Source organism: Aplidium turbinatum, chromosome 1 (assembly GCF_918807975.1).
Source record: "Aplidium turbinatum chromosome 1, kaAplTurb1.1, whole genome shotgun sequence".
NCBI classification, from domain to species: Eukaryota; Metazoa; Chordata; class Ascidiacea; order Aplousobranchia; family Polyclinidae; genus Aplidium; species Aplidium turbinatum.
The window spans coordinates 15,572,715-15,600,687 of NC_137472.1; the positions used below are offsets into that span (position 1 = coordinate 15,572,715).

Consider the following 27,973-nt stretch of genomic DNA (forward strand, 5'->3'; position numbering starts at 1 on the left):
CTGTGCATCATCCTATTTGCAATTCCAACAAAGTCGCACCAGTAGCTTATGGAATGTGGTAAAATTGACCGAGACAGGCGAGACTTATTTTTTGCAGAGGTAGCTTTTAAGAATAAACTGCTTCAAACACTGCAAAATTTTACCCTTTATTGAAGATAGTCGGCTACAGCGATTGTTTGTGAATTGCATATTATTGTGATGTAAGCTTACTGTGTAGTGTGTAGGCTACTATGTAGATTGTAGAATCTGATGGCAAATAAAGTTAGGCTACTTCTCTCTCTATACCTATGGCTTTTTCAGGTTACTGCAAATTATTCATAGTTGTAGTTTTGTGACTGCAACAACCATACGGGAAGCGTTTTTGTAAGTAACCAATGTTTACAAATTGTTATTAGCTGAGGTATAGGAAACTTGGCTTTTATGCAGACATTACGATTATCTGCCACAGACCCCAAAATACCAAGATACCTGTATCCAAAAGTTCTTCAGACTTGACCAGTTTTTCGATTCTATTCAAAACAAAATGCGCAACAGAAAAACGTAAAACCAAAAAGCAATGGTGAGCTGAAAAGGAAACGTTACTGGCCAGTAACCACAAATATTGGCAGTTAAGCAACTCACAACATATGACGCAGTAAAATAGCCAAGGTTGATACATTGACAATGTTGTCGTTAAAATAACGCCTGAAGTTAAAATGGAATACCTCCCACAATATGCTTAGGTCATAAAGGATGCTAAACCAACGAGTGATCGTGATTGAGAAAAGCAACTGCCACAACATACTAATCCTATAGAAGGACATAGAAGCAGTTCCTCGACATTGTCATGTCTGCAATTACAAGCTTTAAAACTGATGTTACGGTACAACATAATTCTTCCAATTTGTCATCGTTCAATTCGTCAGTTTTCCTTATTTGTCACATTTTATCGGTCCCGGCAGACGTCATTTTAGTTTTAATACGTTTGCATAATTCGTCAGACCGCCTAAATCGGCATTTTTTCCTAATTTCTTTGAGGTGACGAACTTAAGTATATTTTCTTCACTCACAAGTGCTCACTGAATGCCAAGTTATGTATTTTGAGGGCAAGTGATAAGACAGCGGTAAGCCTAACATAGCGCGACAGGGTCAATGAGAAGCGCATTCTAAAAATCCTCAAGCAGAAGAACCAGATAATTAAACAATAAACATAGCGTAAATCTTAGGCAAAATTATTCCTTTTGTTTTAAAGCAAAAGTTTTAACTAGTCCATGAGCACCAATAACATAGGTTTCCATGAAACAAAAACAAACAATTTTTTTTTTCAAATCGCCGACATCGAATTTATAAGATGAACAATTGCCCAAGTTGAAATGGTTCAGGAATAGGAGGAATAAAAAAACAAACAAAAAACTAAAGGATGTTAAAGAATGTTAAGTCCTCAGTATCTGTTTCATTGCTGAGCAGCAGCTGACAGTTACTTCAACTTCAAAGCATTTTGTGTCCAAGTTTGAAACATGCAGCAGCAGTTTGAAATGTAGATTTGATGGGTGAAATACGACTAACAGTAGCCTAGTAAACAGTTACGTCCATCTTTGTTCATCATCCTATTTGAAACTGAAACGAAGTCGCCGGGGTATTTGAACCGGCAAAATTGACTGATCCTTCGCTTTTAAGCACTACAAGACAATAAGATGAGCACGAAGAACAAAGCATCATTTGTCCGTCCAAAACAGTAACGTTGACATTAAATGGATAAAGCGATGGAAACTGTCACAGCCGACCCAGACATTAAATTTCCTAACATTCGTAAACTTGACATTTCACAAAAACAAAGAAGTGATATCAGGCATTAGTTGTGGCCGATGGCGGTGTGAATGTATCGAGATTATTTTCATCCATTAATGTGATGCAAACAACCTCCTCTTTGCATCCCATCATTTTCAGAAAAGCATTTCGAGGGCTCTTCCAAGCACGAAGTAAAAAAGTAAGCACGACTCAATGAGACAAATTAGAAGTCGCTCTTCCACAGTTTTATAGAACGATCATTTTCCAAAGCTCCGGAAGCGATGATGTTCTCTGTCGGATGGCAGGCATTACACAACACAACATCTGCAACAAGAGGTGGAAACTTATATCATAGATGATAAAAGACGTCGTAGTAAGACTAGCTGAGAAAAAAAAGCATTCTTGGTTTAAACTGAATGAAATAGGACAAAATTGTGGTTATTTCACACATACTGTACAATAAAATAAGAGTGTAATTTCTCTCAGGAATTGTCTTCTTTTCATGACTCTATCTATATAATCCATCGCACACCAGCCAGAATTAAAGAAACCCTTTTCGGGCACAAAGAAGCGCTTCTGCTTACTACTATAAAAAGTTAAAGTTAAGAACTGTCCTACTAACATATCCAAATTCTTTAGTCCTGGACCCTGGGCAGTGGGCAGCCCAGTGCATATTCTAAAAAATGTTCAAACATATGTGTTTTAAACGCAATTTCAATGCAAATCAACGTTAGCTTTCCTACCTGTGTGACCTTGAAGCTTCTGAACTATTTCTTTTGACTGAAGGTTCCATATATAAAGCATATGGTCCTCAGAACCGCTCACAATCCACTTCCCGCCGGTAACAGAGAAGTTGGCGAAGATACAATATTTCTCATTGCTATGTCCGGTGTAAATTTTCAAGCACTGCACATGTTTTAAGAAATTAAGGTTAGATACAACACAGTACAACGAAAGATAATCGGATAAATTTTATAAAAATACAAACGTGAAAGACGTTAATTGATTTTACAAATACGGTACCGTACTGAGAAATGTTGCAAAATAATGTATTTTTCTTCTGTCAGTTAAACATTAGTTATTGTATAATTGCCTACCTTGCCTTTAGTGTAGTCCCAGAGCTTTAAAGTGCTGTAAATAATTGCAATTCGTAAAGAAGTGAAAGAACGGATACTGTATACTTTAAAATCTAAATACTGTAGTAAACACACCAGGATAGTGCTTGGTTGGTTTATCAGACACAAAGTTTTCTCAAGTAAAGCCACTTAAAATTTCCCTTTTAAGCAATATTGCAGATAACCAGTGATATAATTAATCAACAACGTCGTTACAAAAGCGTATGAATTAGATCTTAGTTTTTTTAACCAGTTTCATGCAACTAAAATGAGGATTAAGGAAGGAAGGCAAGGAAGGACACCACTCTAGCGATCGCGTTTTGTGAACTTTTGAGCAAAAATTGCGATTTCATACCATTGCACCACCTTAACGGGACTCATGTAGCCAGCCTCTTCGTGGCGAGACCTGGTTATTCACGTTTGTGAAGCGAATGGCAACAACCAGAGACCGCAACTCACAGGGTACCCGGAGAGGAAAAGGCGAAACCCTCGGCCCCGGTGTCCAAAGAAAGAAATTCATCCTCCTGATCCTGAGCAGTTTTCAGAGCAGGCAGTTTCACCTGTCGTAAGGATCGGGACAATACTGTTGCGAACGCGGAAGGCTTTACCAAAGCCAAACGCAACATCTTGGAACATCGACCGCAAAAGCACGAAGTTACTCAAACGCAAGAAGACCTTGACATTCAGAAACCAAACGCATAGATATATCAGGGTTCACGTCTTTTAGGCGCCGTTCAAATAGGCGCGCACACTGTGGCGTCAGGATATTTAGATGCGAAACACTGTGGCGCCCGTTCATTTAGGTGCTATTCCTAGTAAAGTCTGTAGATTGTATCAGCTCAGCTTTGGTAAAACCTAGTCTGGGTATTAACGGAAAACTAAGTTACTCTTCACTCAAGCCTACCACCCGCTTGACTATTGGCTACGGTATCATCATCATCATAATCCATCGTCGGTTTGTTCCCCACTAGTGGGGGTGGCCGATTGTTTCCGCGCAGCAATTGTCTTTATCCCTTTTCTCCATTTCACCCTGTCCCTTGCATCTTCCTCCTTCAGTCCGACTTTTTTAAACTCATCCTTCACTTGTTGTTTCCACGTTCTTCTTGGACGACCGCGTTTCCTCTTCCCATCCACCTTTAGATCTAGTGCCTTTCTAAGAAAACTTCCTTCCTCCCTCCTTATCACATGTCCATACCATCTTACTCCATTTGCCCTTGCCAGTCGGTCTATGGTCTCTCTCATCTCTAGCATATCCAACAATTCTTCAGTCCTTTTTTCCCTTCTCGTTTTCACCCCACACATTGCTCTCACCATTGACCTTTCCGTTCTTCTCAGGATTGCCAGTTCACTCTCTCTCAATACCCATGTCTCGCTACCATATAGCATTGCAGGCCGCACACAGCTCCGATATACTTTTCCTTTCATCCTTAGTGAAAATTTTCTGCCATACAACATTTCCCCACATTCCCTGAACATATATATTTACGGTATATTATACGGTATGTACGATACGGTATAGATATTTTTTACTGTTGTTCAGTGTAGTTATTATTTGACTTAACTCAAAGTGAACTCAAGTCATGTTCGGAAACTTGAATAATTTATTGATAAAGCTTTCGCCGACGCAAACCTGGACCAACAACAAATAAATTCAAGCGCATTAAAAAAAAATATATATATTTTTTCTGTTCAACATAACATTTTGTGTGAAAAGCATTGCCCTACCTGCCAAGCTGATACAATCTGCAGACTTTACTAGGAATAGCACCTAAATGAACCAGCGCCACAGTGCTCCGCACCTAAATATCCTGACGCCACAGTGTGCGCGCCTATCTGACCGGTGCCTAACTGTCTGCGCCTAAAAGACTTCCTCCTATAAATCATCCATGTGACCAAGTACCGGTACTTACTTGTCTAAGGTAGCCGCAAGAATGTATTTGCCATTCGGTGAAAATTTTACAAAGGACACTGGCGGATTGTCGTCATCAATCATAGTCTTCAAGCATTGACCGGAAGCCGTGTCCCATATGCGACAGAGGCCGTCGTAACTGCACGACACAACCAAAGCCCCATCTCTATTGAAATGAACCTGTAACATGTAACCTACGATGTAAATATACGTGGTTAAAACGTACATAATATGCGAGAATACAACATCAGTTTTTTTTACAAAATCAATTTTGTTATACAGGGTGACCCAAAAAAAACGGGCCCCAACTCTAATTAGGCCCTGTTTCTTAGTGTTTTGTCCGAATGAAATGAAACTTTGGTTATAACTAGTTTATTATGTTCAAAACATCACATCAAAACACTAGGGTTTTTGGCCTTTTTTTCTCCGTTCTACAGCATGTGTTTTAGATGGCCTCCATTTACCTCCGTGCATTTCTTGAGGCGCAGCACGAAGTTGTTCATGACGTTCTTACAGACTGACTTGGGAATGGCTCTCATGTCCTCCCTGATGGCTTCCTTGAGTTTCGTGATGGTTCTGGGTTTCCCTGCGTACACTCTGTCCTTAAGATAGCCCGAAAGGAAAAAATCTGGGGGGCTTAGGTCTGGGCTAAGGGGTGCCCACTCAAAATCAGTCTTGGGACTGATCACTCGGCCTCCGAAGTTCTCTTTCAGCCAATCTCGGGACAGGTTTGAGGTGTGAGAACTTGCCCCGTCTTGCTGGAACCAGAACTTGCTCAGAGGCGACGGGTAGAGGGTCTGGAGCTCACTCTTGAAGGTTTTGAGGACCTCCACATACCGCTCCTTGGTGACTGTCACTGCTGCGCCAGATTCTTCGATGAAGATTGGTCCGATGATGCCTCTGGCCGAGATTGCAGCCCACACTGTGCACTTAGGAGAGTGCAGGGGCTTGGTGGCTACTTCAGTGGGTCTGGAGGACCCCCAGAAGATATTTGTCTTGGAGTTCGCCTTTTCGTCAAGATGGAAGTGGGCTTCATCTGAGGTCCAAAGGAGGTTAAGGAAACCTGGTGACTCTCGATCTTCTCGAGCATCTTGACTGCCATAGCGCTCCTCTGCTTCTTGTCTGAGGCTGTAAGGGTCTGCATCGTCTGTATTCTGTGTGGGTGGCATGCCCTGATATCGTTCACCAGCACTCTCCTGCAAGTCTCACGGGACATACCGAGAGACTGACTTCGTTTACGCACAGAGCGTTTCGGACTCTGCTGGAGAGACTCCCTCACACTTTCGACCAGCTCGGCTGTCCGCTTCTTGGGACGTCCTGAGTGGCCTGCTGTCCGCTTCTTGGGACGTCCAGAGTGGCCTGGACGGTTCTCACTGGCAGCGTTGAGGTTCTCCACGGTCCCATACTTCTCGAAGTGGTCCACCCAGTTCTGAATTCTGCGTTTGGATGGAGCCTTTTCACATTCGAACTGATGCATGAAACTGTGCTGGGTTTTCTTAAACGAACTTGTTTTGTAGTAAAATTTAACACAGTGTATTCTTTGTCCCAGCTCCCACTGGGGTCTTGGTGTACTTACGGTTGTTGATTCTGCCATGTCGTATAAAATAAGGACAGTCGGTGAAGAAATAAAGGAGATATGACATAAAGTGTACGCGGGGCCCGTTTTTTTTGGGTCACCCTGTAGTAATGCCGACTAATGACTCTTTGTCTGTAGCTATCACAACTGATACAGCCTTGGATGAACAACAATGTTCCAGGTAGATCGATCTCGTGCGCCTTGTTTAAGCTGAATAGGGTATTTCATACATGGTTGAAAATTATACAGAAGTGTGAATCTTTGAGCTTCATTTGGTGATTTCTTGTCGAAGAATTCTAGCTGCCTCATCTCTGCAGACAAGTTCTGTGCTACATACTGTTTTAATTAACCAGAAAACAATTATGGAGTTTTTACATTTTATGCTTTTAAGTGATGGCTTTCGATCAGTTGGTAGCAATTTTACTTTTGCCTGCTTGTTTTTCAGCTTTGCGACTGATTTCAGTTACAGTGCGGTAACCTGAAAGTGGCTGAAACTTTGGTGACGCAGAACTGGTTCATGCCAGTTTTTACAGTAAATGTTTTGGCTCTGCTAGCTGCATTAACTACTTTATTCACCACTGCTGCATTTCATTTTTGAAATAATATATATTGCATAATGTATATACAACAATAAATACTATTAATGCTACAAAAAAGGGTCAATGCCAAGCAAAAAGCCTAGCAGAGCGAATGAAATCAAATATAGTTACTATTCACTAAAAACCCTTGACAGTTACTGTTAGAAACTGTTATAAACAGTTACATCAGAAGGTCCTTATCTGATTATCTCCCTTTTAAGGTGAAACAGGCTGTCAAGGATTTAGAGATTAATAACTATATATACAACATATGCAAATCAACACCACTCTCTCCCAATACGAGCCTCTAGTTTGCAGAAATTCCTCTCAGTACAAGATTCTTACCGCAGAAACAGGATCAGAATGCGCTGGAAGGGTCTTTAAACATTTGCCTGACCGCACGTCCCATATACGAACACTCTCATCAAACTGAAATAAGAATTCCATGTTAAGTGTACTGTGTAAGCTAAGTTAAGTTTCTGGGCAGCCAATTGTAGCATCGAATAGACAGCGATAGACACGTGTTTCGCCCATGAGGCTGGGCTCATCAGTATCGCACCGTATTCTTGCCACTTGGGTAATCGACCGCCACTTTACCAGTCAGTTTACTGCGTTACTGCTGACGAAACGTTACTGCTGCTCGCTGTTCTAGCGAGTGATCAGCCTTGTGCTGATGGCCGGGAAGAACACCCCTTCTTCACGTATAAGCTAAGTATTAATAATTACTAGGTCAAGTTTTTGAAACTTTTTTTACAGCTTCTGACAGCTTCCTAAATACTCAGAATTTATGTAGTATGATGTTTTAAGCTGCTTGTAGGAATTTTATATTGCAACTTATTTATAATATATTTTACATGCAACTTTTTACTGCAACTTTTATCAAGTACAGTATTGCGCAAAATGTAAAGGTGTGACTTAGAAAACATGCTGTAAAACTGTTTCTAGTATGGTTCTTTTCTCTTTGATTTACATAACAAAGAAATATTTGGCATTATATGTATGTAAATAGATCGCTTGAGTAAATCACTGTCGTTTAAATTTGACAGCGAGCTGACAGTGAAATGCTGTGATGTAGGTTTCAAATCTCAAGAACATCAAAATGTATATTGTATAATATGCATGATCGATAGCCTACAGAAAAGAAAGTCTTAAGTTGTTGGGTTATACAACAGAACCTTTCGAGTATATATCTCATATAATACCCTACTAATTTTAAAATACTTGTGCATAAATGCAACTTTTTACTGCAACTTTTGTTAAAATTAAGTGCAAATTTCTCACGATTTTAACGCAATAAAAACTTGCCCTAATAATTATGCATCCGTGCAAGCTACCACTAAAATGCATAAAGCAAAGCTACTTCAACTAAAAGTCTACTCTGCAGTGTTGCAAATGCAGAGCTATTGTACCATGGACCCACTTGTGATCAGTATGACTTTGCCTATACTGTAGATGCCAACAGTTCAGCAACTTTACCTTTTTACTTAGAATAAATAATCCCAGAGAGCAAAGGACAACTTTTGCCAACTAGAATTAAACTACACTACTTCAAAAAGTAGAACCTACAATAAATAAACATGTTCATTTTTTGTCAAAAGTGGATATTGACACAAAAACTTGTGATTGAGATCAATTTTGAAACAAAAATTCCAAAAACTATGGTATATACTATCAAGTATCAATGTTACCGTATTGATTTGGTATTTGCAGAGTTCTCAATCAAGCCTATTTATTCATTCTATGTCATGCTTTCCATCCACGGGTGGCTGGTACAGAAAGTGTGACGATCAAAAAGAAAACAAGTTCAGAAAGTGAACAAACGTTTGAAATACAGTATTTACCGATCCTGAAACAACCAGGTTTGACTGAGGATTAAAATTGCAACAGAAAACATAATTGCTATGTCCCTTTAATGTTTTCAAGCATTTCCCTGTAGCGACATCCCAAATCTTTAAGGTTTTATCATCGGAAGCTGAGCATAGCAAGTGAGAATCTGAAGACCAGGCAATGTCTGATATTCCCTGAAAAAGAGGAATAAAATTAGAAAAATAAATGAAAATCTATCATCAAACATACGCTCGAGATGAATTATATATTTAAAAACACTTCTATTTTCAAAATATATCATAAGTATATAATACAAACTAAAAAAATTATGTGCTAGGTAGAACGTTTCATCAAGATAGCACTGAGAAAATAAATTAGTTTGATTGTTCAATTTTATACATGCACCAATAGCCTAGTGTAAAATTAGAAACGCTCAACCAAATTGATAAAAAAGCACAAGAAACAACAAAGGCAACAAAGCGGGATATTTTGAAAAAAAACAAACATGGTTACCATATCATTATTTTGCAATTCGAATTTGCTTTTTATCTATTTCGTAAGATTTGCTATGATTGGGGATTAAAAAATCCTTAAACACTAATGCAGCAGAATTTGTCTGTTGTAATAAAGTACCGTATATCATTTGACTAAAATTGGCAAAAACTTAGTGGTTCTATGAAAATCCAGTTTCATCACAGAAGCGCCATTGTATTTTCATAACTTTTACTTGGCATTATTTGTCTACCGGTACATCACATACCGTACAGGGACATTACATGGTATGAAGCTCTGCTCTTCCAGCTACTATTAGAAGGGTCAAGGGCCCTTAAAGGGGTCATGCTTGCTTTCAATAAGTATATAACTTAAAATAGTCTAAAACTAACTTCAATACCAGTAATCTTATTTATATACCGTCACCAATAAAAAGTTCAAAATACGGTATAGTAAATCAAAGCAACTCTTCTGGTGCTGTTTTTTTTTTCGGTCATATATTGGTCATTGGCCAATTTTTTAGAAAAATGTCTGAAAAAAATATAGTCAATTTGGTCAAAATGTCCGAAAAAATAAAAGATGTATGCAAGTTTTTTGCAAAAATAAAAGATGCAAGTCCGGATGTTGCAAGGTTGAAAACATTGAAGAAACGTTTGTCTGTTCTAACTGTTCTCAGATAAAACAAGACAACGTTTCTCAGCGAAACTTAATGTTGTAGCTCAGAATGGCCCGTTTCGGTGAGTCCGATTCGGTGAGTCCAATTCGGTGAGTCCAATTCGGTGAGTCCGATTCCCTATTCAGTGATTTTTTGAATTTTTTTTAAATTATTGGGTACCGCAGCCTAACTATCATTGTCGTTTTAGGATTAGGGGTTAAGGGTTAGGAACTCACCGAATTGGACTCACCGAATAGTAGCAGACCCGCTGTAGCTAGTCAAGAAGTGCAAAAAAATGACCAAAATAAATAAAAAATTACCGCATTTTTTCAAGTCATTTCAGACAAATGACCGAAAAGTCTCAGCGAAAAAAAAAACAGTTCTGGTGTAACAGATAAGCCAAAAGCAAATGTAATTTCACAATCCCATGATCAAAAATTCCTAGGCAATAGCGCAAGGAGACTAAGTACAATCACCCTGACAACCAAGAAGCATGGCAAAAAGAGTGTTAAGTGTAGAGTGTAGATTAAACTATCCTGTTAGCAGAGATAAAGAAATGATGATAATTACATGGGAAAGTGATTCAACCATTTTACTTACCAGTTTGTGACCGGAAATAGTTTTCTCATACTTCCCATCATACGCTCCCCAAATTTTTATTAATTTGTCAGCAGCTGAATAAAAACAAAATTTTCTGACAACAGTTCCTGACTTGTCTTTAAATTGCAAATTAATGACATAAGCTATGCAAATTAAGTCACAACCCAACGCATACCAAGCTGAAACCAATCACATGATATTTTTCATCAGAGAGCAGAAAGCTCCTTGTCATTTGAAAGAACAACAAAAATTTTTCAATCCTTCAAACACACTGTAACAAAATCTTGCTTTAAACGTTCAAAAATGAAGATATATTGAGTGATTCTACATTCAACAAGTTGCATTGAAACAAATCAATTTGATACTTACATGAGCTAGCAAGCCACTGACCATCAGGGCTGAATTTCACAGAAGATATAGCTTTAGTATGACCTGCCATTGTAAATTTCAAGGTATAGTTAGGTTTTGATAGCTGATTTTTTCCAGCAGTTGATACATTCTTTTCAGCAAGCTTTGTTGATGCACCAGTGACTGTATTATTTTGAGCTTTCAGATTTTCCTTTGTTCTGACATCGCCAGCTGCTTTGCCGTTCTCAGTCATATTATTTGGGTGGCAATCATAAACTTTATGTACTCTAATTTATATTATCAAGCTAAGCATTCACAAGATGGTAAACAGGTTATCTCTGAAAAAAAAAAACTGTAAAAGTTATCACTGAAGTGTCAAAAATACACAGTTTTGGTCAGGGTATAAAGAGTGCTGCCATTATGTTTTACAAAACCAGTAAAGTAGATGTTGTAAAGTAGCTATTAAATGCGGTAAGTTTCATAGCAAATACTTTACATAAAATGTATTTTGAAGTCATTCTATCTTGCAGTAGGCTATATTACACTCTAACTTTATTAGCCTACTCATATTTGAAAAAACATAAAAATTGGGCTGTGGGCTACTCAAATTACTAATTCCCCACAAAAATGCAGTAACCTAACGATTGAGGCACTTTGGGTTATTTAGTTTGATAAGATTCAGAAAGACACAGCAATGATTGCTGAGCAATCAAGTCAGCAGTAGCAGTTAAGCAGTAGCACTAGCACAGCCACTGCCACAGTCATTCACTCAGGCGCACTTACAGCACCAGCGTTGCCAAGTAGATTATTGTCAAATTTTCAAATGGGTCTGTCACAAAGAAATCTTATCAAGATTTTCCAGATGTCACAACTCATGAATTCAAATCATAAATATCGTACTTGTGAATTAGAAAAGCAAAACAACGTTTTGTCAATGAAATTCAATAAAAACGGTTAAAAAAAAACACTTTCTTACCAATGGAAATGTTTTGTTTTACCACTATTAATTTTCCATAGTTTAAAACAGCATTGAAATTTCTATCTTTGAGTTTAGTAGCCTCCTGTACGCATTTATATTAATTGCGCCTCAAGTACAGTATGGTTGCTCAATTAAAGCTCCGACATATTATTCAAAATTCAAGCTTACTGCATATTATTCAAAATATTATATTATTCAAAATTCGACATATTATTCAAAATTCGACAAATTACGACGTATTACTCAAACTTTAAGTTTACTACTGGTTTTGTCAGCCACAACATTGAATCCCCCTAGCTTTTATTCACAAAATGACAAAAATTTTTGATGCCATGATGAAACTTTTGTTTAGCCTCATCCACCGCTTTGGATGATTTTTAAATCATATTTTGTCATATATTTATAAGGTTGAAAAATTAATTGTATCTGGCAACTTTTTACACATGCAACCACACAGTAAAAGTTCGAACATATGTATAGATTTAAGAAAGAAAGCATCAACTCAAAGTAGAAGGAAAGAAGAGTGCAGCTTACAAAAAAAAGAAATGAAAAAAAGAGACCAACATTGAAGAAAATTATTTTTTTAATCTTTTTGGTTTGTAAACCATACTCTTTTTTCTTTTCCTCGTATTGCTTTTTCCTTTTTAAATCTATAGACATGTTCGATTTCTTACTATGAAAAGTACCAGATGCAATAGTTGAAAGATAAAAATGAAACGACTGAGCCAGAAGTGTACGCAGGGTTTCCTCAAGGGGGGCATTCAATTTTTTTTTTTAATCGAAATGAAAACGAATTGAAAACACGCCAATGTGCTAATCACAACCAGTAAGTCATATTATATAAGATTAGTTTGCCATACCGTACTCAGCTTGAACTGACGATAATTTTTCAGCTTGCAGCAACTATAGTTTACTCGTTTGCATAAATTTTGTATAGAAAACAAAAATGTGATATAAAACACTAGATGTCGCATATAATGTTTTACGTGGACGACGTAGTCAGCTTACTAAACCAATGAACCACGCTCGTATTGAGGGTAGTCCTACGTTCAGTGGCGTAGGCAAAATTTTTTTTACTGGGGGAGAGAGCGTTGCATATAACTTGACATTTTTTTTTATCAAGAGTAGTCTAATGCAACTTTACAGCCTGACCAAAGTTTAAGGTAGGCTAGTCGAGGCTGTTGGTGAAAAATCTGTTGGTAAATTATAAACTTTCACGATCTTTGCACTCTGAATATACATATATATAACGAAAAAAAAGGCCTACTCTACAGGGCCGTGTGAGCGCCATTTCCCCGTCGAAATTCCCTAGTGGGCCTCTACTGCTCAGTAAAGGTGCCTAAAATGTTTTTCAAAGCATAGCCTAGGTTGTGAATTTGGATCAAAAACATCAGACTGACTTCACCATCAGTTGGGACTCCACCTTTGACTACATAGCAACGTTAGGTGACCGGTAACAATGTTAGGAGATCAGTGGGACATACTTTAACAGCGGGACACTACCGTTTTCTTGAACCGTGGTGAGCGTAAGAGCTGAAATTTTGCGTGTGGAAGTGAGATAGACTAGCCTACTCATCAATCTCGTTTGAGGTAGTTTGATGGCTAAACTATTTGTAGTTCAAGAATGACATCACAAAAAGTTTTTTTTTTCACTTGTTGAAATAAACAGGAATGGTAAGATTTTAAATTACCATGTTTAGGAATAGTCAGATTTTAAATTATAACCGCAAAAACTAAAAACTAGGGAAAAGAATAACGCAGTGTTTGTGCTAAAAAGAAATAATGATAAGACGCCGGGTTGAAAGCAAAACCGCGCAATACAACAAAGTAGGCTACAGTTGTTACAAAAAGTTTGGCCGCGTAAAATTTCCATCCCTTGTTACGGACAATCTCTGTACAAATTAAACGTCACATAAAACCGTTGTCTACTGAACCTGACGTCTTACGTCATGGACTTGCTAGAAATAAGCAAAGATTGCATCAACTTTGTCACACCTGTTGAAACATTACATCATCGTTAAATCTTGAATTACGAGATATGGTGTAAGCCAAATTTAACAGGTGCTTGAATAGCTTCATAATGCTTATCATTATTACGTCACAGAAGATGGTTACGTGCGTTTGGAAGATTGCAATCTATTTTCGTCATTCTTAAAATTGTTGCTTGAAAAGTTAGTTGCATATTAAAACGGTTTTGCTTGTGCTTTACCAAATAGACGAAATTTCCGTCTTTATCACAGTAATTTGTATTGTAGTGACAAGTTTTAGTGGGTACGGTGTTTCTCCATTCTTTGACAGCCTTGAGGCTATTTTTACAGAAATACAATTCTTGAATAGACGTTTTCAGAAGAGTGTTTCTTTCGGTCATTGCATACAGACGAACGGATCCGGAAAATTTATGTTACAAATTTCCCACGAAGAGATTATGGTTTACCGCTGTGACCATAAATAATAAAGACGATGTTGTTGGTTGGTAGGCTGCAGAAGCACAAGAAATAATAAATACGAATTGTTTCTGGTTGGTTGTTTAAAAAAAAAAAATAATGATAAGACGCTGGGTTGAATGCAAAACCGCGCAGTTCAACAAAGTAAGGGAAGGTGAGGTAAGTTGAGCCAGTGGGTAAGTTGAGCCACCCCCCGTAACTCGAAAAATAAAAATCGCATCAACTTTCTACTGCCACCTACCTGACCGTTTATCTTATATGTAGCTGTTCTGTAAAGATTATAGGTCTTTGTCTTGTAAAAAGACAGAAAAACTGTTTTTTGTGATTTTGGAAAGTTTTTTGAACTTTTTGAAAAAAAAGATTTTTTGAGTTTTACAAAATGTCTGTGGCATTCACCAGTATTGATATGTCTAACAGTAATCACTAATGTTAGCTTATTCAGAAACTATTAAAGTGAAGTTGCTATAGCTCATATATGACTGGAGAAATTCCCGTTTAACTTTTAATGGCGGCCTTGAGGTAAGTTGAGCCAGTGATGTACAGGTAAGTTGAGCCGGTGGCTCAACTTACTTCACTTCAGCTGCCAGTGTTAAGTGATGATATATGTAGTCATTAAATAGATAACAAAGTGTATTTTACTTTTTAATAGTCTAAATCTCTGGAAAAATAATTTGTCCATTGTTCTATTGAAGTTTAAATTTATTTGTAGTGTGACCTGCAGCCCACTAGCAACATGCAAGAGAAAACCCAACCTGTGCATTACGTTGGTAAAATCGAATGCTTCAATGAAGATGGAGAAATTGAGGCCAACTTTTTAAGTAAAGTGCGTGGCAAATCCGAGGAAAAGTTGTCCTTTGTCTTTAAAGCAGACGATGAGTGTGCTTTTCTTAAAGAGGAGGTCGTTAAAGCTTCCTCACACGACCACTTGGAGAAACTTTCTGCAGTCAGAAGAAATTCCGGTTTCCATGCTCTCTTGATCAGTGGCATATGGAATAAGTTTAGATCTGATAGACAACGGAAATTGATTTAGAAAATTCACATTTGGAGGTTTATTTAATCAGGATTGTGCTGTATTAATTCATCGTTTTATTTTCTGTTCTGCAGCTCATTTAACACGATCTGCTAGTACTACATTGATTCAACGTCTGTTGACGTTTAATCAACGAAAAAGTGGCAGATTTGTCGGCTGGGAAGTGTGCAATTTCCAGTCGAACAGTCACAACAAAATAAATTTATCCTTTCACATGTTGTTCTCTCTTCCTGGTAGTAGCTATGTGTTAACTGCTACCAAACCTGTCTTCTTTCTTACTTTCAACTTAAGTTCCACATGACTTGTGTTGAGTGAAGATTACATATTGTCAACAAGAGACTGGATCAATATTCAATTGTGAAATGGAATAGTCACTGCACACTCTAATACGTCCGTCCGATAGATTTGTCACATCGTAAAAGGCCGAACCACGTTTTCGCCAAGCAGCGAAAACACAAGTTAGTGAATAGAAAAAAAATAATGAGAGATTGTCGCTCAAGCATAACAGTGCATCGCAATGATGACGTCACCATTGCGTCACAGTCCAAGTTACAATTCGGGACAAACAGCTGGGCAATAATTTCGTGAACACATGTATTGCATAGCATTTTATATGTAGGCTACCATCGCTACAGCTTTTGTTATTGAACTTAAATGAGTGGCTCAACTTTTCTCACACCCCGGCTCAACTTACCACGTGGGGTAGGTAAGTTGAGCCAAAATGACGTAATATTTAAAACATGTCTTTTTTCAATATTCTTATGAGTTATAAAAAAAATTTTTTTGTTAAATTAAGGCCAAAGCATCAACCATTATGCTGCCACTTTCACTTTTATTGTAAACCTAGCGGTTTTCTTAGTAGAAGCGTTTAAGTAAAAAGTGGCTCAACTTACCTCATCCTCCTCTAGGCTACAGTTGTAACAAAAAGTTTGGCCGCGTAAAATTTCCATCCCTATACTCTTCTTTGTTTCGCAAGCATTTAATTTTGGACAAGTTTTATGATATCAACCGTTGAAACACATTTTCCAAAAACTTCAGAGCATGGTATTATTTCTTTTGTAAACTCCAGCAAAATAGCAAAGATTTACTGGTTTCGCGGTGCTGAGGTGCGACAGGCGGTTAATACAGTCCTGTTATTCAACAACACTTTATAACAATAACATGTTTGCACTACACAATCACAAGAATGCAAAAAATCAACATTTTTTTGAAAGGTGGGAGCATGGCCCAATGACCCCCTTGACTAGGCTACGCCACTGAACAGAGCCTATATAAGCTAAAATTCAAAGTTTGTATTTCAACGTCTATAAGCTTATTGGTTTTGTTGAAACCCAAACCAATTTTACAGTGCCTTATTGTATGCATTTTACATAAGATTACATGAGAGTTTATGAGTAGCCTATAGGCCTAGTTGCTGTGGCTGATTAAACTTGAGTGTGGAAAAGCAACTGCCAAAGTCAGCCACAGAAGTTCGTTGGTTTGTTTGTTAGTTAGTTAAGTTGTTTTTATTTCTGACCATCTCAGCGAAAGCAATAAGCTACACGTCATCATAGCAAAGGTTGAACCTTTAATCTCGGACTGACAAAGCCTGTGAATAGGTTATTCATGACAGTTCGCAAAAGACACTTGTTTGTAGAGGCTTTGAACCACTGACGCAGGGCCACCGTTCAGCTACCGAGTTTGAAAAAGTGAAATTTCAAATTGTTGTTAAAGTATTGTTGTATTGGAATAATTCCCTTCACTAGGTGCCGCTAAATGGAGAACAATCCTGAAAAATATTGCTCAAAAGCACACCCCAAGAGCCGAACCAGCGTCGCTTGATCTTGAGGTTTAGTCGGGCGCTTAACCGCTGAGCTAACGAAGTTAAAGTTTGCGAACAGTTTGTAACGAAAATAAGAATGAATGATATGCTACAAGTAGCAGGTGATTACGTCGTTGTATACTTCGCACTTGTTACATGGCTATCGTGTTTATCGTTATCGAGTGCCTTGCGATGACTCGTTTAGAAACTCATGTAACAATCTGCCACGTAATGTGAGCGCTCGTGAGCACCAAATCAATTAAAAAAAAATATTATAACTTTTGACGTCTTCATGAGAAAGAACATGCTTTCCTTTCTACACCGGTCTATTTCCTCTGGCAACAGTCTGATGATGTTTTTGATGATTTTATGAATCTGACTAGAGGATCCAGGGGAGTCACTTACGTACCTGCACGCGGTTTGGCTTAATCCGTTCTCTGTTATAGCAAAAACCAACCCAACCTAAGCAAGTAAGTAATCCCCACACTGTAGACCTGGCTATGTTTTATAGCCTAAAATAAACTAGGTAGATGGGCTACAATGCATTTAAACATAATTTAAGCAACCTGACGGAAGCCAAAGATATAACCAAATAGATCGATCGTCATAATGTGGTTCCCAAGTTGACAGATCAATTAAGTTTAATACGAAACGTTGTGATCTGCAGTTGGTCTATTTACACTATTAAGCAGGAAATTATAAACAATTTAAGTACAGTTGACCTTTGAATTTTATATTGTTGTACTAAGCCAGCACATTTCCGATAATGTCACAAAATTGATGCTTCCCACAAATAATAATCATCACCATTTGACCAAGCTTAGAAAAAAGCAAAAAATAATTACCGTATTTTACATTACAGTACAATAGAATGCTATAGGAGGCTAGGAAGGAAAAGACCACGTCTGTAAATTTTATTGAAAAGAAATAAACTTTGTATAATTTTCTGTTGCACTTGCATGTAGGAAAAGTTTACAAAAAAGTTTTTTGTTTGCTAAGTATTTTTATTAGTCAGGCTATGAGATATTTTGTTGGGCTCTTAGATCGCATTGCTTTCAAATTTGGTATTTTGAATAGAGGGTTAAAAGTGGTCTTTTCTGTGTTTTTCAACTCAATATTATCGAGAAAGAAACGACACTGAGTCTGAATTGTTTGGTCAGACACGCTAATCTTTAATTGTTTGTTTATAAAGCTAACAATGCCAATCAATCAGTGGTCTTCATTCACTCACGTAGGCTACATTTTCAAAAAAACTAGTCCTGCGTATCTTTAAACTAAAAAAAAAAACATTGAATAAGGTGTTGCAAAATTCTCTTCAATACTTAGCTTAAGTGTTAGTGTCTAATATGTTGCATTTGGAGGCCCAAAGCAAAATAAAAAAAACAGTTACCTAATTCCGACGTGCTTGCTGTTCCACATGAATTGCGAATACAACGGAATACAACGGAATACAACCACTGCATCCAAATGTAAACACAGTAAGTTACAGTAATTGGCGTTTCTTCAACTATCAGACATCAGCCTAAATCGGCTAAGAAAGAATGGTGGTAGCCTACCACTTGTAGCACTGAAGATGAAGACAGTGTAGTTTGCGAAACGCTTGTTTGCTGAGCATTAGATTAGTATTCACATTTTGGTCTCTTTATTTTTTGATTACCGTAACTAGGCGTTCCAATCATTTTGCTCCTAAATACGAAACAAATTTGGATAAGTTTACCTTATAGCCAACAACTAACCAGAGAGATAGTTACAAGCCTTAAAATTTGTCTACGAAGAACCTGTGAATCTCAGGGCGTGGACGTCGCTATAATATCTATCTATAATAGCGACGTCCACGCTCAAGGCCACGATAATCAACTGAATCATAATAACGCTGTTTATCATTATTACTGATTAATCGGCGTGAAGTCAAACACTTCTCAAAGGGAAGTAGAGTTCATTAATCTTGTGGCCACGTAACCGCACTGTATCAATATGCAAATTTTACTATCATTAGTTGTAGGTTTGTTTTGTGATACTGTTCAAGATGAATTGGTTTCAGTTTCTTACTATAATTCTCTTTGTTAATGGCGGTGTGAGTGGATTCAACATCGAAAGTCTGGATGGAACGTTAATTGCAAATCCAACATCCACTCCATCGATTGATTACTTTGGTTATAAGCTGGCTCTTAAATTTCCTTCCGAATCATCCAGCAATCTAAAGTAAGTAAATAGCAACAATTCAAAGTTATATAGAGTGAGACCCATCTTGTAACTGTACAGTCTGAATAATCAGCGTGGCGACTTCTTCTTCTGGCTTTATTCCAAGTTCAAGTGAGGTCGCCTGTGCAAACGGCAACCTTCCACATCACTCTGTCTAATGTCTATTGCAGCCTTAGTTAGCAAAACATAAGCCTCATGCCTTTCAATGCAAGCTATTTTTAAACTTACATCGATGGCTACACATAATTTATTTTATTATTACTATCAAGTTTACTTTTCTATAAGTTACTTTTTATAGAAAAACACTTGCTTCAATTTTCAAGCACTGATCGTCGAACAGTAGGCTACATAAAATAAGTGGCAAACGTATATACGTATTGTACAGTAGCCTATATAAAGAGTAGGCCTATACATACTATAAATATGCATATGCTTCTCCTCAGGCTATCCACAGATTGGCGTATGCTTCCTGCTTTATGAAATTCTATTTTTGATGCATGAAGGCCAGTGTAACACTTGAATAAAGTAGCCTAACTTCACATAGTTGCGTAATATCGTGTCCATGGAAATGAGATCAGCTCATTTGGCTTAAAATGTCCACCCCGATAGCTCAGTTGGTTAGCGCGTGACTTCGTGAACGAAGCTTCAAGATCAAACGGTGCTGGTTCGACTCTCGGGGTGTGCTCTTGAGCAGCGCATTCTAAGGACTGCTCTCCATTGAGCGGCACCTAATGGATGGAATAATTCCCCATCAACAGCACTTTAACAGTCTGAAACTTCCACTCTGTCAATCTCGGTAACCGACCCTGTATCAAGAGCCTCTACAAGTATGCGAAACTACCAGGAATAACCAATCAAGGCTTTGTCAGTCCGAGGATAAAGATTCAAACTAACCAACCAAAATATAAATGGATTTATCCCTATGTTCTTTTAGAAAAAATATGTTTTTAACAGAAGTACAGTCGCTACCTCAGCAATATACAAGATATTCGATAAAATTAACTTTGTAACTATAGTACTGTATAACCAATGCGTTTCAGATTATTAGTGACTTCGCCAAAGTCAGCAGCAAGTCTTACAAAATCCGAATCAACTTCCTCTTTCTCCTCTAGTTCTTCCTCATCTTCTTCCTTATCTTCTTCTTCCTCTATTTCTTCTTCTTCTTCAGTTTCCTCTTATGAAAATGAGCATAAAACAAGTTTTCCAGGAGATATATTTTCTTGTGACGTTTCATTCACACGTCCACGCTCATCCACGAGGTGCATATCTGTTCGGCCCCCTATTGAGGTCGATGAAAGTGGACAGGGGTCAGCAAATAAAGACTCTTTAGGAATAGCACTTGCTTCGAGAATAAATGGAGGTGATGAAATTACGGTAGGTTAGAACTTGTTTGTTGTTTCGTTTTGAACATCAGGACTGCTGTGTGTAGGCTATTTGTTATCAATCTATACGCGACTGCTCGTTTAGTTTTCACAATAATGTTGATTTGACAGAATTCCTCTAACATGATGCTTCCGTATTAAAACTGTTTTGGTTTGATTTGCACTTTAAAAAATTTTGAGAAATTGTTTTTGTATAGTCAAGCAATATTTATGTACAGTTTAGATATGGTACCCATTTTGTTTCCGGTACTGCAACATGGCCAGTTAGACACACGCTTGATTTGTCAATTACCTGACTGATGCTCATTATATCAAATATATCATGCTATACCCTGTGGCGCTAACCCATCTGTAGTTAGACGCGTCTGTCCTAACTTAACTTTTTTGCTTGTATCTCTGTTTTTTAAATTGTTGTTTTTTTCTGTACTAAGTATTGGATAGCGACGTATTGTAGTTGTTTAGTCAGTTCGTTTAGCTAGTTTCGTTTAAGAAGTTGAAACTTACTGCATTTGTTACAAATATTTTCAGATTTCGGATGAGGGCTTGTTGTGTTATTGTGCCTTAGCCTACCTGTCTTCTGTATATCTGTAATTCACTTTCACTTCAGGTATGTGCTCCATTGCGTGTACAAAACTGCTCTAATACTTACTTTACGTATGGAACCTGCTATTCTTCGCCGGATTTTGGAACAACATGGTCTCCAGACCAAAAAGCTGCTCAAAAATGTAAGACTTGAATCTAGATCTAGGAAATGTTTCGATCTGTGTTTATATCGAATAGACTGATCCAATATAGAATCCAACAAAGAAATTAATTTTTTATATGAATGGGAATGACATACGAAATCCTAGCATTTGTATTACAAGCTATATACAATATAATTTGACTAATTCGTCATCGTTTAATTCGTCAGCTCGCCTAAATCGTCAATTTTTTAAAAATCTCTTATAAGGTAACGAATTAGGCAAATTGTACTGTATTTGGCTTACTGACTTACCTGACTGACTTATTACTGACTTACCTGACTTAAGGTAACGAATTGGAAGAATTGTACTGTATTTGGCTATAGCCTAACACGCTGCAACACGTGACTTCAAGACTTTCCCTTGTGGAATATCAACGTTAAGTTTGTTCCAAAGGGAAAGTTGTTTTCAACATTGTTTTAATGCATTTTTGCAAGATCCTAGCCTATGACTCCGACTTGGTACTTTCTACTTAGGCCTATTACCGGCAAGGCAGGCATAAATGGACCCCAACCGTCTCTGCAAAGAGTTTTCCGCAGACCAACCCGACAGGAGAGAGTGGAATTCTCCTATTTTTTTAATGAGATTCTGACAATATCATCAAGCATTGTTTTCGTCGTCAACCAAATTGCCGTTGGAACAGAGGGTCTTCGTATCTTGCCCGGTGAAACCCAAAGTTAACTTCCCTCCTAACCAAACCTTTTCAATGCATTCTTAAATCAAACAACAAATATTTAGAACAGTGATTTTAGTCCTTTGCCCTAAATACTAAAACTAAGTCATCATTGAATTAATTGAGCATTCCCTGTATCCTTTAGCCTAGCTTAAGATTATATAATACAAGCATAGGCTACATTGTAAACATTTCTTTTATGTACACGATATGGTATAGAAAATATAACAGCCCACGCGATCATAAATAAGCATTTTTATTTTCAGCATGCCCAATAAATCATCTCGATCTCATTTTCTTGCTTGATGGGTCCAGTTCTGTTAATGCAGAAGGCATTGACAATTTCGCTTTGGTTAAAGATTGGGTGAAAACGGTTGCAGCGGGGTTTGACATAAAGAACTCAGCGAGTATTGGCGTGATTCAATATTCACACTACTTCAAGGCTTTGTAAGTCACTCCAAGCATATCTAAGGATTATGAAATGGAGTTTTGCTGTTACGTGTATAAAAAGCTACTTTTTAAAACGGTTATGCGTCAATTCAAAGCCGATAATTTATTTACGATAAAGATAATAACCCTAACTCTAATACTAACCCTAACCTTAACCCTTCGGCTTTGAATCATCGGCTTTGAATTGTCGTGATACCTTCTAAAACTACAATACAGTAGAACTTAAACAGTTGGAAAAGAATTGGAATTGGACTGCGTTGTATATTTTTTTTTAATCAAAATGTTGGCGATTACTGCCTATCACGTTATGCAAAACTTGTGTTGATAGATTGCTTGTAATATTTTATTTTGACAAAAGTTGGCTCTTGTAGCCTTTTTTTTTTGAGATATCTTTGATGCCTTGTTTCAAAATACTATTTAGACGTACAGTACTGTAGGTGCTTCATACCTATTATTTTCACACCTCTGTTATACTGCATTGCATTTACATTTTGTGCTTCAAACAATTGTATTTTGTTTTTTTTCAGTGCGTCGAATAATCAAAGATATATCAAAACAGAAATTGCTTTGGGACAGTTTTCTGACTTGGCTAATTTTCAAGTGAGGTTTATGACAATTTTTTTTTTTTTAAACTCAAAAACAACCCAGACAGCCACTTTATCTAGTCCAGATCTTTCTCAGATCGGGTACGGATCTGAATAGATGTTTACCAGATCTGAGCCAGATAAAGTGGCTGTCTGGAAAGCTAGCGTATTTTTAAAAGTTAGTCGATACCATGCTCCTTTTCGGCTTGTAGAACAACATTTTCAAACTTTCAAACGCTACCTAAAATTTTTCTATTTTGCATTTGAACTTCTGCCGTAACACATTTTCACGTTTAGTCCAAGGAAGTTGCATCAAGTATTTTACCACGATTTGTCTCATTCACCTCAATCCGTGTTAGATTATATTTTCTTCTACTTCATTATCTAATGTTTTCATTTCAATAATAAGTCTCTCACAAAAATGGCCCTATTTGAAACACAGATTTATCAAAAAAAACGCCAAAAATTATTGCTGTCGAATTTTTAAGAAACGTCAAACTGTCTCTTTTACAGAAATGACAACCGCATCTTAGGCAATTTCAACATGATACCGCTAACAAAAATTGAGCTAAAATTTATCCAGTTCTTATTAGAGCCTTAGCCGATACAAATGTAACTCCGATAGCACAGTTGGTTGATTAACTTTGCGAATGATGAAACTGCAAGTTCAAGCAGCGCTGGTTCAACTTTCGGGTCTGTGAGCTTGGGCAAAGCATTTTAAGAACTGCTCTCCATTTAGCGGCACCTAATTGGTGGAATAATTTACAGACACCAACACTAACAACTATTGGAAACTTCACTCTATCAAAATCGGAGACAGTCTTTCGTCAGTGGTTCAAAGCCTCTACAAGTAGGCCATGCGAAACTGTCAAGATTAAGGTCTCAAAGAAGCTTTTTAAGTCCGAGGATAAAGATTCAATCAATCAAAGTACAGGCTTTGGTTAAAGGCTTATTGAAGCTGATGCAATACAAAACTACAAAGGGATAGATGTTAAACAAAACTTAAAACTCAATTAATTTCTTTTTCAGGCAGCAGTCGACAAAATTGTATATCAGGGTCAAACCACACATACTTCAGCAGCGATCAACAAAACAATATTGGACTTCAAGAATTCAACTTATTTTGACAATCCAGCCACACAAAAAATATTGATTCTCTTAACAGATGGGAGGTAAAAACACACAAATATTTTACTAAACTAGTGGCTATACACCAGCTCATTCAATTCGATTCAACCGAATAGTTTATTGGCTCAAGCAATTGGTTACTTGGTCGTGCAAAAATTGTAAGACAGGTGAATCTTTCTGTTATAAAATTGAATTTGACTGCTATAATAAGGATAGGAGTGAAAATCAGTGGCAGAATTATAAACAACTTGAGATATGCAGATGACACTACCCTTTTGGCCGAGAACGCACAAGATCTTGAAGACTTAATCATCAAAGTGAAAAAGGAAAGTGAAAGGGCTGGATTGAAACTCAACATCAAAAAAACAAAAATTATAACAACTGGTAAAGCAGATAACATAAACATCAAGATCGAAAATCAAGAAATTGAAACAGTGAATGAATTCATATTTTTAGGCTCAAAAATAAGCTGGGATTCTAATAACTCACCAGAGATAAGGAGAAAAATAGCGCTGGGAAGAAATGCATTTGTTGGAATGAATAGCATTTGGAAGAGCAAAGATATAAAATTAGAAACAAAAAAGAAGCTGATCAAAACTATAATATTCCCAATTGCAACTTACGGATGCGAAACATGGACAATGAACAAAACAGACAGAAGAAAGATTGACGCATTTGAATTGTGGTGTTGGAGAAGGTTACTGCGTGTTCCTTGGACAGCCAAAATAACAAATGAGAAAATTCTTGAACAAATTAAACCGGACATATCCCTAGAAGCTAGAATCGTCAGGCAGAAACTTTCATATTTTGGCCACATAATGAGAAGCAAATCAATGGAAAAAGACATCATGCTTGGTTTGGTGAGCGGAGGAAGAGGAAGGGGGCGCCCGAAAACAAGATGGCTTGACACGATTGTAAATGACAGTAGCATGGGAGTGCATGAATTGAAGGAGGCTGCGTGGGATCGAGAGATGTGGAGAAAGATAACGTATAGAGTGACCGAGAGTCGTAAACGACTGAACGGATGATGATGAATAAGGATAGAATGAAGATGTTAATTCGGATCAGCACATTACAAACAATGGTTTGTCAATAAAAGTACAAAACTCCAATAAGACAAAAGCATCTGAGGGTCTGTCAATTAGTACAACACCCCTATAAGACAAAATCATCTGAGATGGATGGGCCATCAACAACATCCTATTGAACCAATCTACGCCTAATCTTTACTTGATAGGCTAAGTTACTTTTAAATGGACATTCGACAGTGCAAAGAGAACAGACTCACTTGATCAAAGATGCTTGATACAATTACTGTAGAAACAAAACAAAAAAGGTGAGAAATCGAACTTGAAAAACGACCAGACGTAATGGAAAATTCTTTTCGGTGCTACCCTACAGCTTTCTACGTGATGAATGCAGATTGTTTAAATTTGTATCTTGTTCGTTCAAGATGTTTTGCACAAACCTTTAAGCTTGGATTTCTTTATTCCTAACAGGAAGTTCTAAAGCTGTGGGTCGCGACGCCCTGGTGCGTCGTTTCAATTTTCCAAAATCCTGGCGCATGGATTCTGTTTCGTGTCAAAACTCATTTACTAATCACATATCACAATAATTAATTCACTTCGCGAGACAAAGGGTGGGACACAAACAGCTAAATAATAATGCGTTTGTCCGCCCCGTTAGCGCAGTGGTTACGCGCCTGGCTCAAGATCACGCTGCGCTGGTTCGTCTCTCAGGGTGTGCGCTTGAGCAACGCATTTCAGGACTGTTCTCCATTCAGCGGCATCTAGTGAATGGAATAATTCCTTGACAACAACACCTCAACAATCGGAAAACTTCACTCTGCCAATCTTGGTAACCGGCCCTGCGTCAAGAGCCTCTACAAGTATGCGAAACTATATTAGGAATAACCTATCAAGGCTTTGTCAGTCCGAGCATAAAAATTCAAAACCAAACCAAACCAAAAAATAACTGAAATTGATATGGGTGGGTGCGTTACAAGTCTAGCCAACTTATAGGCCTGCAAAAGCGTCGCAACAAAAAAGGTGGAGATCCACTGAACTAAGGTATAGTTTCTTTACAGTTCTACTGACGTAGAATTCCTTGAACCAAGTTCAAATTATGCTCGATCGTTTGGAATAGAGATTTTCGCTGTTGGCGTTGCCGATTACAATGAAGAAGAATTATTGGTATTCAACTGTGCTGTGATCTTCAAATTAAATTTTATGGTAGAAAATAACAACCAACCAGAACAAAAGCCCTTGTAGGCTCACTTGTTTGTTGGATTTGTTTCATTTGTTTTATTTTTTTTGTTTTATTAAAAAAAAAATTTTTGATTTTTGTTTTATTTTATTTTGTTTTATTTTTTTTCATTTGTTTCATTTTGTTTTTTTTGATTCATTTGTTTTATTTATTTATCAATTTCATTTATTTTTCAAGCTTACTTATTTGTAGGCTTACTGGTAACTCTATTATGTAAAATAAAGTAAACAGGAGAAGATAGTATAGATGGGCCCGCTTTCACCAAAATGGTAACTTGTAAGCTATACTCAATTAGTTTTCAAAATAAAGCGAATATGATTTTACGAAGATAAATTTGCTACGTAGGTTAAATTTTTGATGGAACTTCAATCTTGCTGTGATCTAATTGATAGAAAGATATCTTCTTGAGACGTAAAAAAACAAGCTTTTGTTGCTTTGACAAAGGATCAGCTCTTGCACATGTTGCTATTGTACTTTTTAGATCATTACTGGAAGGGAAGACAGAGTGTTTGGAATAAAAACCTTCATTGAGTTGAATGAAAAAATTGCTGATTTAGAAAAATCTATCACCACTGCTCTAGAAGGTTTGTTTGGTTGAATATCGGTATTTCTGAATAAAAGGAATGTTTGTTTATTAGATCAATAATATTGTAGTCGGAGCCTCTGTTTCGACTGTCTGGGTCACATCTGTGCAGTGATACGTACTGACCAGGCACCGAACAAAGTCAGTAAAGAAGAATTGGAGAGTTTTTTGTTTTTATCGGTGAAAATAGAATCGAATCTGACCACACCGGAATCACATCGATTCTTCTTCACCGGTTCTTGGTGAACGCATCACTGCAGGAATGCTTGTGTTACAAACATTACTGCGTAGGCTACTTATTTTCTCTTATCAGCTAATGTTATTTTAAATATATGTGTATTTTGAAGTAGTTTATCTTACTTCGGCGATAGCTAGTTTTGCAATTTTTTTTCAATCATCTTAGTTTTGTCGCTATGATAGAGATCGTAAGATGTCGGCTGCGTAACCGAGTGGTGAGAACGTCTGCGCGACGTTCGAAAGGACGTGGTTTCGACACCGCTCCAGAGCACGCGGCTGTGTCTCGGCAAAGATACTTAATGGCAAGCCAAAATAAGGGAAGCAGCTGACTCGAAAACTATATGTCACTTCGATGCATCCTGTCCGTCTGTTGTATCGCATCTACTGTGATCGCAGCGTACCGTATGTTATCGCAATGGGCGCAAATAAAAACACGATTATTATTATTATTAGATGGCTAACTGTAATATAACAACAAAACTAATATCATTGACTGTAAAAACGAATAGAATATATTATGAAAGTAGAAACGTAATGAATGATTAGCCAATAATTTGGACGAAACGAATAACAATAAATAAATAATATTTTGTAATCATTGTAGA

The 27,973-nt window shown here is 37.3% G+C and overlaps 2 protein-coding genes across 2 annotated transcripts; one reads left to right on the forward strand and one right to left on the reverse strand.

Annotated features, from left to right (window-relative positions):
- Nucleotides 1–495: 495 nt before the first annotated feature.
- On the reverse strand, nt 496–11,201 carry LOC145768777 (WD repeat-containing protein 5-like). The gene is made up of 8 exons (XM_082580371.1): nt 10,889–11,201; nt 10,520–10,593; nt 8,787–8,966; nt 7,291–7,374; nt 4,793–4,971; nt 2,865–2,898; nt 2,511–2,673; nt 496–2,091 (listed from the first exon to the last, which is right to left on the reverse strand). Exons 1-8 carry the CDS (start codon nt 11,118–11,120, stop codon nt 1,991–1,993), a joined length of 1,047 nt encoding a protein of 348 aa, XP_082436497.1. The 5' UTR covers nt 11,121–11,201; the 3' UTR covers nt 496–1,990.
- Nucleotides 11,202–14,389: 3,188 nt separating this feature from the next.
- Nucleotides 14,390–27,146, forward strand: LOC145782332 (integrin alpha-M-like). Its single transcript, XM_082594148.1, has 10 exons — nt 14,390–14,449; nt 15,000–15,233; nt 19,163–19,323; nt 20,364–20,697; nt 21,313–21,430; nt 22,388–22,568; nt 23,099–23,171; nt 24,185–24,327; nt 26,370–26,475; nt 27,030–27,146. Exons 1-10 carry the CDS (start codon nt 14,390–14,392, stop codon nt 27,144–27,146), a joined length of 1,527 nt encoding a protein of 508 aa, XP_082450274.1.
- Nucleotides 27,147–27,973: the final 827 nt, after the last annotated feature.

Coding starts and splice junctions, on each gene's coding strand:
- LOC145768777 (XM_082580371.1), bottom strand. CDS start 11,120: ATGACTGAGAACGGCAAAGCAGCTGGCGATGTCAGAACAAAGGAAAAT. Junction 4,972..7,290: donor ATTCTGATCCTGTTTCTGCG/GTAAGAATCTTG, acceptor TACATGTTACAG/GTTCATTTCAATAGAGATGG. Junction 2,092..2,510: donor GAAGCTTCAAGGTCACACAG/GTAGGAAAGCTA, acceptor CTCTTGTTGCAG/ATGTTGTGTTGTGTAATGCC.
- LOC145782332 (XM_082594148.1), top strand. CDS start 14,390: ATGATAAGACGCTGGGTTGAATGCAAAACCGCGCAGTTCAACAAAGTA. Junction 21,431..22,387: donor CCAAAAAGCTGCTCAAAAAT/GTAAGACTTGAA, acceptor TTTTATTTTCAG/CATGCCCAATAAATCATCTC. Junction 22,569..23,098: donor TCACACTACTTCAAGGCTTT/GTAAGTCACTCC, acceptor GTTTTTTTTCAG/TGCGTCGAATAATCAAAGAT.